Source organism: Cavia porcellus, unplaced genomic scaffold (genome assembly GCF_034190915.1).
Source record: "Cavia porcellus strain 051 isolate PalLab524CR breed Dunkin Hartley unplaced genomic scaffold, mCavPor4.1 scaffold_27, whole genome shotgun sequence".
Lineage (NCBI taxonomy): Eukaryota > Metazoa > Chordata > Mammalia > Rodentia > Caviidae > Cavia > Cavia porcellus.
In genome coordinates, this window is record NW_026947510.1 from 31286633 (window position 1) to 31298863 (window position 12231).

Consider the following 12231-nt stretch of genomic DNA (forward strand, 5'->3'; position numbering starts at 1 on the left):
TGATAATGGAGCTATGGAAACATTAATTATACTGACATGAGATACCTGCATTGTGTAGTTTTTTAAATAGATAAAATTTAATCATGACTACATGTGAAGCAGGAGAATTAATATTCATCTTGCCTTATAAAATCTCAATCTCAGTAAATATGTGCAGAGAGATTTGGATGAGAATAATTCAAAATAAATAGTGAGTTGAAACTTTTGTAGTAGGGGAACTTAAATTTATCATGCTCTAACAAATACAGAAAAAGGGATGAAAATAGATACTAAAGGAAAAACATGTGAGTTCTAAAATTTGATGAACGATAGAAAGCACAATCTGATGGGAAAGGAAAGAAGTTTTGAATATTAGGGTATAATAGCAAAAAAGAATATTAATTTTAGTAACATAACCTTAGGGAGCAGCAGATTTTAGCTGGCGGTAATATATAAATATTTCACAAAATTAGAAGAGGAGCAGTTGTTTCTTTCCCATTTTAAATATCCCATTGATTCTGAACCACATCTCTAGACATTAGTAAAGTACAATGGAGACATTTTGGAGTATTCTCTTTGGTGTTTCTGAGTTTCCCCATCAAATGAGTCAGTACTTAAATTCTGGGATGCATTTCAGAGTTTTATGATATTCAAATGGAAGGAGGAACTTTCAGCATGGAAGGTAATTGGATAGTTGACAGGAAAGCAATCAATCTTTCAAGTGAGCTCTCAAAAAAGGAAGGGATATTAATTAGGAAAGAATGAATTTTCCAAGGACAATCAGGTACTATTAAGGGGAAAAAATGGCCATTCTTAAGGTTAAAGCTTCACAGTAATTAGATTAAAAATAAACATTTATTTGGGAAAAATAGGACATAGTAATTCTTTATAGGCTTAGTTGCTAAAAATATGGCATTACGTGGCACTGAGCTCAATGTCATCATATCCAATGTCTTGTCTCAGTGACAGTGAAGACTGCTTCTCTTCCAAGCTGGAGTTGACACCTTCTCTTGGAGACTGAGATGAGATACCTGTAACAGTAAGGAAAGTTCTTATTTCTGTGATAACAAACAGTGAATAGTAATTTTGCAAACACAAAACACATGAACATAGTGAGTACAAAATATTTCAAAGACAGAGAGCTACTCTAAAAGGTGAGATGGAGCTGATACTGACTTCTCTGTTCATAGCATTGCGATCATATCAGTTATAAGAAAGGACATGGCTCAGTTTTGAGAAGAAATGAGAAATATTAAGGAAATTTTCTTTCAGGAACAACTGGTCTGATACCCCATAAGAAATGAAGACAAATGACAACTAGTTTTGCTTTATATACCTCATGTCCATGCATCCTCCTTTTGTCCCAAAATTTTGACAGACCAGTCCAACCCCACTGTATTTTGATTCCCATAGCTCACGTGTCCATATAATAGAGGAAAGCCCAGTCTATGTAGATGATGTCATGTACCAGCTAAAACAAGGAGAATATACTTTTCTCTTATTGCTATAATTCTATCACTCTTTAAATAAGGCCATTGTATATTCTGCAATTATAATGGAAAATATTAACTTCAAACATTTGTTTATGTGTTTTCTAAAAAAAATCATACAGTTCATAGTCCAGATATCTATAATTCATAGGCCAAATTTTCCTTAGTTTTATACAAATTTGCAGATTATTTCTCACACTAAAAGGATCACACACATTCATAGTCAGATCACATATGCTGTTATGGGTGTGAAGAACAGCAGCAAGGGTTCAAAAGTATTAAGCTCATACATATGAGCTTATATAGTTGGAATAGTTATAATAAACTTTTAATAGTGAAAAGCTTACATCATTCAGTATATAAGGCTAACTTCTTATAGTAAAGAAAAATTGACGAAAGATCAGTCTAATCTCTTGTTTCTCATAACAAGTAAGTAGCATGTTGGGATATAGGGTTGTCTACCCACATGGCTGAGAATTCTTGGCATCGATTCAATTTTCTGGGAAAAAGTGCACCTCACTCATCTCAGCAGCAGAAGTAGGAAATTTAGGAGCAGGTAACTCTTCAACATCATCATAACCATTCTCTGTGATAAGATCATGTTGTCCTAGCGGTTCTGAAAACACAGTAAGATAGAAGAGCAAAATATAGGTTGGACAAGGCAATGTAATTCTCTTCAAATACAGAGATTCTTATGATTGAATATGGGCACAGTATTCCAAGGCTGACCAAAGTCAAGTATACGATATCAATGCTCTTAGACACCACAAAATCCTTGATATATTATACCATATTATGGTAAATAATATTTTATTAAAATATTCTCTAACTCCAGAATATACTAACAAATGTATGCTCTGAGTTCCAGGTACCACATTATGGTTATAAAAAATATAATATGTAAATACTAGAGACTCATGAAGATGTGACTGGAAAAAAGAATCCATGCTATCCACGCACTTTCTGAAGCAGTAGTGTATATAAAGTTGTTAGGGAAACAAAGACCTCATTTTCTTTAACGCTAAAAGAGGTAACGTCACTCTCCAGTAGATGATCCGGGCTTCAACCATTACTAGTGCTGTGCTCACATTTGGATCTCATCCTTCTTAATGTGATTCATCCCAAATGGTCCATTTTTACAACTTGAGAAAGTTCCAGATTGGACAATCTCTCCTCTTTTGTCTGTTGCCCAGAAGAGCTCTGGGTAAATGGTAATTGTAGGTTCTGTGCACTCCATGTATTTTAGATAATATCGAAGTTACCTTTTAAAAAATCTCTCAATATTAATATAAGCCACAATGACTGGTTTATTACTTTGTATCAGCATGAAAAACACACTCCCCATTGTCCTTTATTATCATGAAGGTTTTCTTTTCCTTTTTTTGTTACAATGTGATTTTTGAAAAAAAAAATAGTAGTATTTTTGAATTTATGACATTATATTTTCTATACATGTGTGGCTCTGTAGAAATAGCTGAGGAGGCTAAAGATATAAAGAGCACCTTTCCTATTCTAAGATCACTGTATGAGCAGACAAAAATAACTATTTTCCCTGGGAAGAAAAATCATCCCAAGCCTAATCACAGGAGAGCATTCTCCTCAGATGAGACTATTTCTTCTTACATAACCTGTAAAAGCAATTCTTGTCTGTACTACCTGGGGCAGACTCAGGCTCTCCACTCTCCTCCTTTTCCTCTGTGTCATAGGGGAGCTTAGTCACTGAGTCCTCAAAAAGGTTTCCTGGTCAGGAAAAAAAAATATCAGACAGGAGACAGATGCAAGACAAGTACAATATACTGTTCAGAGAGCTTTTAAGTTTTTACACTTGTTGAGTAAGGCCTTGAAATTTTACCTTAGCAAGAGACTGACCATGTAAGGTTAGAGTACATCTTCCAATAGTAAGGATTTGTCAGTAAAGAGGGAAAGAGTATTTGAAATGAGGAGAGAGGAATAGCAAACAAGACACATTGTGTACAGGTACAAATGTTATATGATGAATGTTATCACTATGAACAATTAAAATGTAACAAAAATTGTAGCTGCTAAAAATATCAAACCAAAGCCAGCTCATGAACACCAAAGAGCATAAGGTACACACCTCGGTTGTCAATCAAGTCCTCCTGTGGTTTCACGAGGTAATCTATCTCCTCATAAAAGGCCTCATTCAGACGATCTTCCAAAGTAGAAAGGGCTGAAAAAAGCAGCATGAGTTCAGGAATCCCTCCTGGAGGTATTTCCTCACCAACAGAAACGTCTGAGTTGCTCCATACTTGGCTCTGGGGATACGCCTCTGGGAAACAAGGTCTCTATCTTTGCATTGTACTCTTGGATAGAAGTAGATTTTCTGAATCTGCATGATTCTCTACTCAGTTATACTCTCACTGTCTTATACAGAAAAAGCGATTTTTAGAGCTCCCACATGAACCCACAATGAACAGTTCAAGTCTTTTAAATTTTAAAACATAACTACAGTAACGTGTTTTTTAGATAGTGAAAATGTAGACCAAAGCATGACTAACTAAAAGTAACATTTTGTCTGACCATTTCTTTTATGGTTTATATCTAAAATGTTCCATCAAAGACAGATGCTCTGAGATGGGGCATGGTCAGATAGTGTGGGGTCACTGAGAGTCTGATTTGGGGAGATCTATTGTTGTGCTTTTCCCCTCTCTATTCTCTCTGATTCCTAACCTCTATGTACTGGGCAGTTGTCTTCCAACGTGCCATTCCAACTAACAGTGAACTAAATCCAATTAAATGGAAAGCCATATAAAAACCTCTGACCACTTAAACTGCAGATGTTTGATCTGATGTCCCTATATCCATGAATGTTTTCATCCACTGAAGAGTTCATAGGTGACTGTGTTATAAGAAAGTGGTCTGGGTGGAAGGGACAGGATGGAATACCTCCCTCAGCAGTTCCTCCCTTTTCCTTTCCTTCGTTGCCACCATACAGTAAAAAGCTTTCCTCTGCCATGAGGTTCTGCCATGTAGTTTCTGTCTTGAAGCTAGCCACCCATGGACTGAGACCACTAAAGTTGTGGGACAAAATAATATCCTCCTCCTTTGAAGCTTTTGGAGCCAGATATATTTTTTTTTTCAGTGACATGACCATGACTTGCACTTTCCCCATAAATTCCAGTGCACCAGTAACTGAAGGCCCACCTCGGATCTCTGTTTTCCATTTGTGAATCTGAGTCCCCAGGATAATGAGGAGCAGAAAGAGAAGGGCTCCCAGGATGATGCAGAGGATCACAGGTAAAGAAAAGAAACCTGGAACTGGTGTAGAGACTGAAATGGTGCCTGAGGAGGAAAAGAGGATATCAGTCTTTAGAGAAGGTCAAAAGTCATACGTTCTGGGATGAGGCTCTCTAAAATGAATTCCTGCTATCTTTGGAAGCCCTGTGACTGCCACAATTAAAGGAAATTTCATGGTGGCTTTGAAAGCCTGATCATTTAGCATACTACAGTATTGCATGAATACATAGATACTCTAGGGTAGGTGCATGAAAATCTATACATGACTTTATGGCCTAGTTCAAGATATAAAAACAACTTACTTCTATGAATGGAAGGATTTGTTGTCCTTTCATCTAGAGAGAAAAGAGGGAAAACAGAATCACTATGTTTTGTAAGCTAGACATTCACACCATCAGTGCACATATTTCTCTCTCAGATATCAGGAATTCAGAACACAGCCTTTGCAGAACCATGCGACAGAGGGAGAACTTGGAAGTACAGCCTCCCACAGCCCGAATCATATCCTGGCCCTGCCACTCACCTGAGCACCTCACGCCTGCATCTTCTTCATGCTTGCAGTCGCTCTTTCCCCAGGGTACCCTGGCACAGTCCCACAGAGAGGACTCCCTGCCTCTGCACTGCACCTCATCTAGCCAGATGCTTCCATTTCCAGGGCCAAATGCAGCCTTTCCCAGGGCCTCCAGGGCATGTCCACAGCCCAGCTGCTGACACACCACCTCAGCCTCTGCCAGGTCCCAGGAATCATCACACACTGTGCCCCAGGTGCCTTCATGCCACACTTCCACACGCCCTGAGCATTGGTTGTCTCCTCCTCTGAGCCGAAGCTTCTGTGTGTCTGGAAAGGTAGCAACACTCCCTGTTACTGCTGTGCTGTGGGGAAGGACCTCCTAGGGGCATGGGGAAGAAAGGTGGGGTTTAGGTACCTGTGCAGTGGGCAGAGTTTGGGCAGCTCTTGGGTCTCAGTCCTACAGAAAGAGACAGTGGAGAAGTTCCAGGTCAGGAGTAGCTGATCCTTGTATCCACCAAAACAAAAATCTCTAAATTTAGTCCAGATGACAATGGAAGATAACAACCTTTAAAATTAGTCCAGTCATTTGCTTGCTGAGATATCACTGGCTTGTACCCTTTAGCAAATTTTAACTTTTGATTTCAATTGTATAACACTTTCCAGATTACCACACCAAATACAAACCCAAATATGCACAGATACACACACATTCCAGAGAAAAGGCCTAAAATGACTGAATTCCCTTGTTCCTGTGTTAGCACAGTGTGTATCATGGTGGTCTACATCATCAATAAATAAGTCCAGAGAACGTTCTCCATATACTTTGAGAAGGGGCTTGCAAATATTTACTTAATAATGACTAGATGTGTTGATTTTGCTAAATTTAATTCTTATAACTTTTTGATAATCAGATAGAAAGAACAGAAATTAATGTTATTGATTTGTAACAACATATACACAGCATTACAATATAACTGGTAAATAATCACAATAGCAATTTGTATTCAAAATTTCAGCAAGATATAATGGAAATTTTAAAGGTTTACAAAATTAGAAAAAATTTAGTTCTGTATAGATAATAGAACAATTAGACCTAAGAGAAAGATACTTAAGTGGACAATAGCTAGCAGGTAAGGTGAATTCCAGAGAACTCAATGATTCTGAGTTAAGCTAACACATGACAGGACACAGAGGTAAAGACCAAAAAAGTACATAAAGCCCCTAAATCCATAAGAAACAGATATGAATCCCAAACAATACAGATAATCCAGGCATATGCATGGCACTTACTGTCAATTATCAGAATAGTACATATTTTCTATATTGTGGTTTCAAACCTCCCTACTGTAGAGCTCATCTCTGAAAATGATTACTGTACCTTTGTTCAGTGGTTATGAAAATGTATAAAAGGAATTGTTCTTTTATAAACTTTTTTTTTATTTTGAAACTGTCTAACTCTGTAATTGCTTTATGGCTTTGTATTTACTTGTTTGACTCCATAGCCACAAGAATATAGTTAACTAAATATATGGGATTCCACATTGTACCACTGTACCAAGCTTCATAAACTGATGAACCTAAGCCTACTCTTGAAATTGATGAAATCACCTTGCTAGATATTCAGAACTGTAAGAATGTTCTGTCGCACCTTTGTATCTCCTACTTGTGCACCACATAAAAACTCTAGACAATCAGAGATCAGGTCCCTATCTTCTGGGAATGATTGTGACCAGTTCTTATAAGCATAAATAAATCTGCCTCAGAATCCTAGGTGTTGTTTAAGTTTTTCTGCTTTCCATTAAAGGTGCTTAGTTTAAACTTTAAGTTTTTCTATTTCTTGATTCTTTTGTCTTTTTGCTGAAAAATATTACCAAGAAGTTTTGTGTCTGGATGTCCTCCCAAAGTTTCATGCAGTCATGAGGTATAGGTGTTTTGGAGGCATCTGAATTTAGTTTGTGATTGACTCACTTTTCATGGCTGGGAATAAGGGTGTAGGGTAAAGTGTGGTTGATTGCTGGATACAGCCTCACTGTAATCCAGGTATATTGGGTATAATAGAAAGATCAGTAATTGTATGCGTTTCTCTCTTCTCTTTTGCTGTCTTCTGCCATAGTGAACTGTTGCCCCTCTCCCATGAGCCACCATGACTTGGGCCAGATTATCATGGACTGAGACCTTTACAAACTTTATGCTAAATAAACAGATTCCCCTTTAACTTTGGGTTGTTAGGTATTTTGTCTCAGCAATTAGAAAGGTAACTAAGACACAACACATGGTCTTCCTTTAATAAGCTTCAGTTTCCACGAGGAAAAAAACAATAAAACAGTGAGAAAAAGAGTTAGTGGAGACACCTGTAATCTAGCACTTGGGATGCTGAGGCAGGAGAATTGTTATGAGTTTGAGACCAGCATGGGTTACCAAATGAGCTGAACTGCATAGCGAGACACTAATCTCCAAAAGACCAAATAAAAAAAATCATTGGAGAATACAAATATTTGTGAAATATTGATCTTTACATTACACCTTACCATGATCTTCAGAGACATCATACCACTTTACTGGAGATAAAACTGAATGAGGCCTGTACATGCGCGTGCATGGGTGTGTGGTGTGTGTGTGTGTGTGTGTGTGTGTCTGTGTGTGTGTGTGTGTAAGACAGAGAGAGAGACAGGGAGAGAGCTAAGAAGGAGAAATAAAACAATGTTGAGGAAGTGAGAGCATTATGAAAGACAAAACAATACTGAAGGAAAAAAGGACAAAAAATATAATGAGTGCATACTTTTTGATTATACATGTGTGCTTTAATGTAAAGCACACATTTTAAACAAAATTCACAATATTTTTATACAAATCTGTATAAAAATGGAAATCATTGATTTTAAATTTTTAGGAAAAAAGTATAAGAACAACATGCAATAATATTGTGAAAAGAAATACAAAGAAAGAATTAAGGTCTACAATTTTATTAATAAATGACTTTTGAGATGTTTGTTTAAAATCATTAAGTATGTATAAGTCAAGGTAATATCAGTGTATTAGAGGCAATGTGAGATGATGAACTTATCATTTTATATTTTACATATTGTTTTTGTTTATAAAATAAGTAAATAATAATTTGTAATTTAAGTGGAATAGGGAAAGAGCTTCTCGAGACCTTAAATAGCTGGTGTGAAAAGCTTAAACATTTTAGAGCTCAGCAACAAATTCAGAAACAGCAAATTTGTCCAATTCAGGGAGGAGAAAGAGGGGCATGGGTGTAAGGGAAGTTTGATGGGCTACCCCTCCCTGCCTCCAGAGTGTTTTTTGTTGTTGTTGTTGTTGTTGTTGTTTTGTTTTGTTTTGTTTTGTTTTTCCACCAGCAGACAGCTTTGTGCACTTCCTGGGGACCTGACATAAGTGAAGAATTTTATTAGAGTGAAAACAAGTCCGCTCTTCATAGTTTCTCACATTTTCCAGAGTAGTTTACAGAGCATCTTCTCTCTTTTCTAGAGTAAAGTCCTTCAGAAACTGAGGACAATCTGTCATAAGTTCCCTTGCTTAGAAGCTAAATAAGGTAGTTACTGGCTCCCTGCCAGATAGCTTCCAATTGATTTTGCACCTGAGATACAGAATGCCATGTTCCACTGCCACCTCTGAGGTCAAGTCACCCTGTCACATATCAGTGCTTTAATGATAAATATATTTAAATATATTTCCAGCATCAAATAGGTAATTTATTATAAAACAGAAAGAATAATAGAGAGGAAACCACTGGAGGCCAATGAAATAACACAAATATCTAAGGTAATAATGGGATTTAAAGAATAGACGATTAAGGAGATATTTTTAGATAGAGATAGGAGAACTTATTTTACTGAAATGGGAGAGAGAGGGAGAAAAGGAGAAATGAAAGTGAATTGAGCCTCAGCCAATAAGTAATCAGAGAGGGATTAACTGAAATTATAGCTTGTAGAAAAAGTGAGAAATAAAAACTGAGTGGGTTGAATCAATCATTCTATTTTGCAAAGTAAATTTGAGATGATTATTAGGTATAAAGTGATGACATCAGTCATTAATGAGACATGATTTTAGAATTCATGGCAGAATGAATTGTGAAAGTTTACATTTTGGAGCTGCTGGTGTGATGAGTACATCTAAGGAGGACATGGGGCTCAGAGATATTATCTCAGGGAGAAGCACCATGAAGAAAAAATGCAGAGTCGTAGGCTCAGCCCTTGGTGGATCTCAACCCAGCAGCTAAACAGAGAAGTTGACACAGAGAAATATTCAATAAGATGAGCAATTGGTAAGGCCAAGTTATCAGAAGGAAAAATGTAAGGGAGAGAGTGCCCAGCTGTTGAATGCCTATGAAAATTCAAGAATAATTACAGATAAGTTTCTGCTATGTTTTTTTTTTTTATTTTCTAACTCATTCTGAGGAGTAGCAAAGTGCAACATTTAATTGGAATAAATTCCACATTACCAGCTCCAAAAGGTGAACATAGCGACTACTGATAATTCTTTTTTGACATCTCAGTGGTCACAAGGAGAGAAATGAGTTAAGAGTAAGACACTCTATTACCCTCTTTCTGCTCTAACCAGGGAACTTCTTTCAATACTTCAAAGGTATCATTCCTGCCATCTCATAGATCAGAAAGTTGATCAGAGCATTACTTCATGTTTCATATATTCAGTTCAGTCTCCTTGATATTTTTCACATAAATTACAGTCAGCACAGGTGTACCTATTTGTGCTATTTAAAACAAGAAAGGAATCTATGGATTAAATAAACTAAAATTCAAAATTCATTATGTAGACGTATTGAAAACTAGCATTCACATATGAAAACATGAAATTTCTCTAATAGAAACCTACAGGGGTGAGATGGATGCACATAAATGGACAGTAGGTCACCTGCACACGTGATGTAAGCTGTGTCCCTTGGAAGGCAAGATCTTTGTTTCCAAGCATCAGAAGGACACTGCCAGAGAGAGGCATCAGTTTTCCTACACTGGATTCCATCTACCCATTGCCGTCTAGAATCTTCCCTCACAGGAACAGAAGTGTTCAGGGTCCCACTATCCCCACAGCCCAGCTGTCTGCAGATCACAGACAAGGTCACGTCATCCATTGGGCTGCGGCAGACACTGCCCCACGTTCCATTGTAGAAAATCTCCAGCCACCCAGAGCACTCCTGGTCTTTGCTCACCAACCTGAGAGCGAGGAACTCTGAAACAGAACAAGGCACAGAAATCTGTCAACTCTCTGTGGTCTTTTTGCCTTATAAGGAGTGGAAACTCACTGTTGAATGTGTGGAGTGCTTAACTTTTACATGGAAATACTGAAATGCCTTTGCCATTTACCTGGTTTGCCATCTTGAATTTGGCATTCAATTTCTGCCACAGTAAGGTAGAGAAATGCAGAGATTCTGGCCTGAAAGCTCTACAGCAGTTAAAGGCTAATTCCTGCTTCCTAAGTAAACTCCTGAATGACTCTGGATGATAGTAAGGACAGTGGGGGGAAGATAGATTAGTGCAGCACAGAATCCGATGTGTTCATTTCATTAACCTTAGAGCCTATGAGTGCATTGCCTCACTTGGCAAAAGGGCTTTGAAGCCCAGATTAAGTGAAGACATTTCAGTCGTTAGATTATCCTAGTGATCTCAGTTGCTAGATTTCTGGATTAATTGGTGAGTCCCATCTCATAACATCTTTATTCTGTATCCCAACAAGGAGATCATGTATTTATGACATTGGTTGCAGGGAGCTATTATCTTAGAAGATTACATAATTGTATTGGTTTTGGTTTGATGGAGAGGAGGAATTCAGGCAGTGTCTAGAATCTAGTACAGGCATGGATATGAGTATTCTTTGATCTTCAGAGGATTGTGTCTTTGCTTTCACTTTGTTTGAGGTACTAACTGTATGGTAATTTGTTACAGCAGCAATAGGTATCTAACAGAATGGCTTCAAAGTGTTTTCCACAGGAAACTGATGAATACTGTAGGAAATGTCTGTCATGTGAGAAAGATGAAAGGAAGGAAAAGAAACTCAACTGCAGGAGGAAGTGAAAGCATCTCATCTTTTCTTCTGCTAGAAGAAAAACAATGGGGAAGGAGCCTTCCTACCTGCGACCTACTCAGCCACTGTCCCAAGTGCCATCCTATAGTCAGAGGGCATCTTGGAAGCCCTTTCTTTTTCTCCTACCTGTGGACAGTGTGTGAGCACAGACCTGAGCAGATGACCCCTGCATCCTCCTTGTGCCTGCAGTCATGCTGCTCCCAGCCCTGGGAAGGGCAGTTCCACACATGGGACTCCTTTCCTGTGCAGTTCATCTCATCCAGCCAGATGGGCCCTGATCCCTGCCCAAAGTGAGCAGAGACCATAGCATTGAGGGCCACTCCACAGCCCAGCTGTCTGCACACCACGTGGGCATCACTCAGCTCCCAGCTGTCATCGCAGATGGTGCCCCAGGATCCCTGATGCAGAATCTCCACTCTCCCTGCACAGCGACTACCCCCATTCACCAGGCGCAGCTGTCTGCTTTCTGAGGAAAGTAACAGACAGGTTAGTGTTGTTGACATTGAAAGGAGAAGGTTGTGTTCTGGGGACATGCTCACCTGAGCAATTGACATCCTGCACCTCTGAGGCTGTGGAACCTGCTGTGTCAGGCAGGGAGTCCTTGCACTGGGGCCGCAGTTTGGTTTTGTATTCTATACGTGGGGTGAAAGATCAGGAATCTTAGTTATATTATTGATGGTATCTAGAATAGAATTCTGGTATCTAGAATAGTGATGGTATCTAGAATAGAAACTGTGAAGCAGCTGTGGTGATTTATTATCTCCAGATTCCTACCTCTATATGGAGATATTTACTTTTGACTTCTCTATACTTTTTTTGTTTAAATTCAAACATTAAGAATGAATTACATTACAATAATAACTAACATTATGTCTGCCTTAAATTTGCCAATGAACTTATTGATCTCTCTCATTATTTCCATTGCTACCATTT

The 12231-nt window shown here is 38.2% G+C and overlaps 1 protein-coding gene across 1 annotated transcript in view; it reads right to left on the reverse strand.

The window, feature by feature from the left end:
- Nucleotides 1-238: 238 nt before the first annotated feature.
- Nucleotides 239-12231, reverse strand: part of LOC106025033 (antigen WC1.1-like) — a 36778-nt gene continuing 24785 nt past the window's right edge. The window contains exons 5-15 of the mRNA XM_063238128.1: nucleotides 11838-11930; nucleotides 11450-11764; nucleotides 10132-10446; nucleotides 5654-5695; nucleotides 5251-5565; nucleotides 5030-5062; nucleotides 4635-4772; nucleotides 3568-3660; nucleotides 3126-3209; nucleotides 1936-2085; nucleotides 239-1010 (exon numbers count right to left, since the gene is read on the reverse strand). Coding sequence (XP_063094198.1) covers nucleotides 1961-2085; nucleotides 3126-3209; nucleotides 3568-3660; nucleotides 4635-4772; nucleotides 5030-5062; nucleotides 5251-5565; nucleotides 5654-5695; nucleotides 10132-10446; nucleotides 11450-11764; nucleotides 11838-11930 — 1553 coding nt within the window. The 3' untranslated portion in view covers nucleotides 239-1010; nucleotides 1936-1960. The remainder of the gene's footprint in view (nucleotides 1011-1935; nucleotides 2086-3125; nucleotides 3210-3567; nucleotides 3661-4634; nucleotides 4773-5029; nucleotides 5063-5250; nucleotides 5566-5653; nucleotides 5696-10131; nucleotides 10447-11449; nucleotides 11765-11837; nucleotides 11931-12231) is intronic.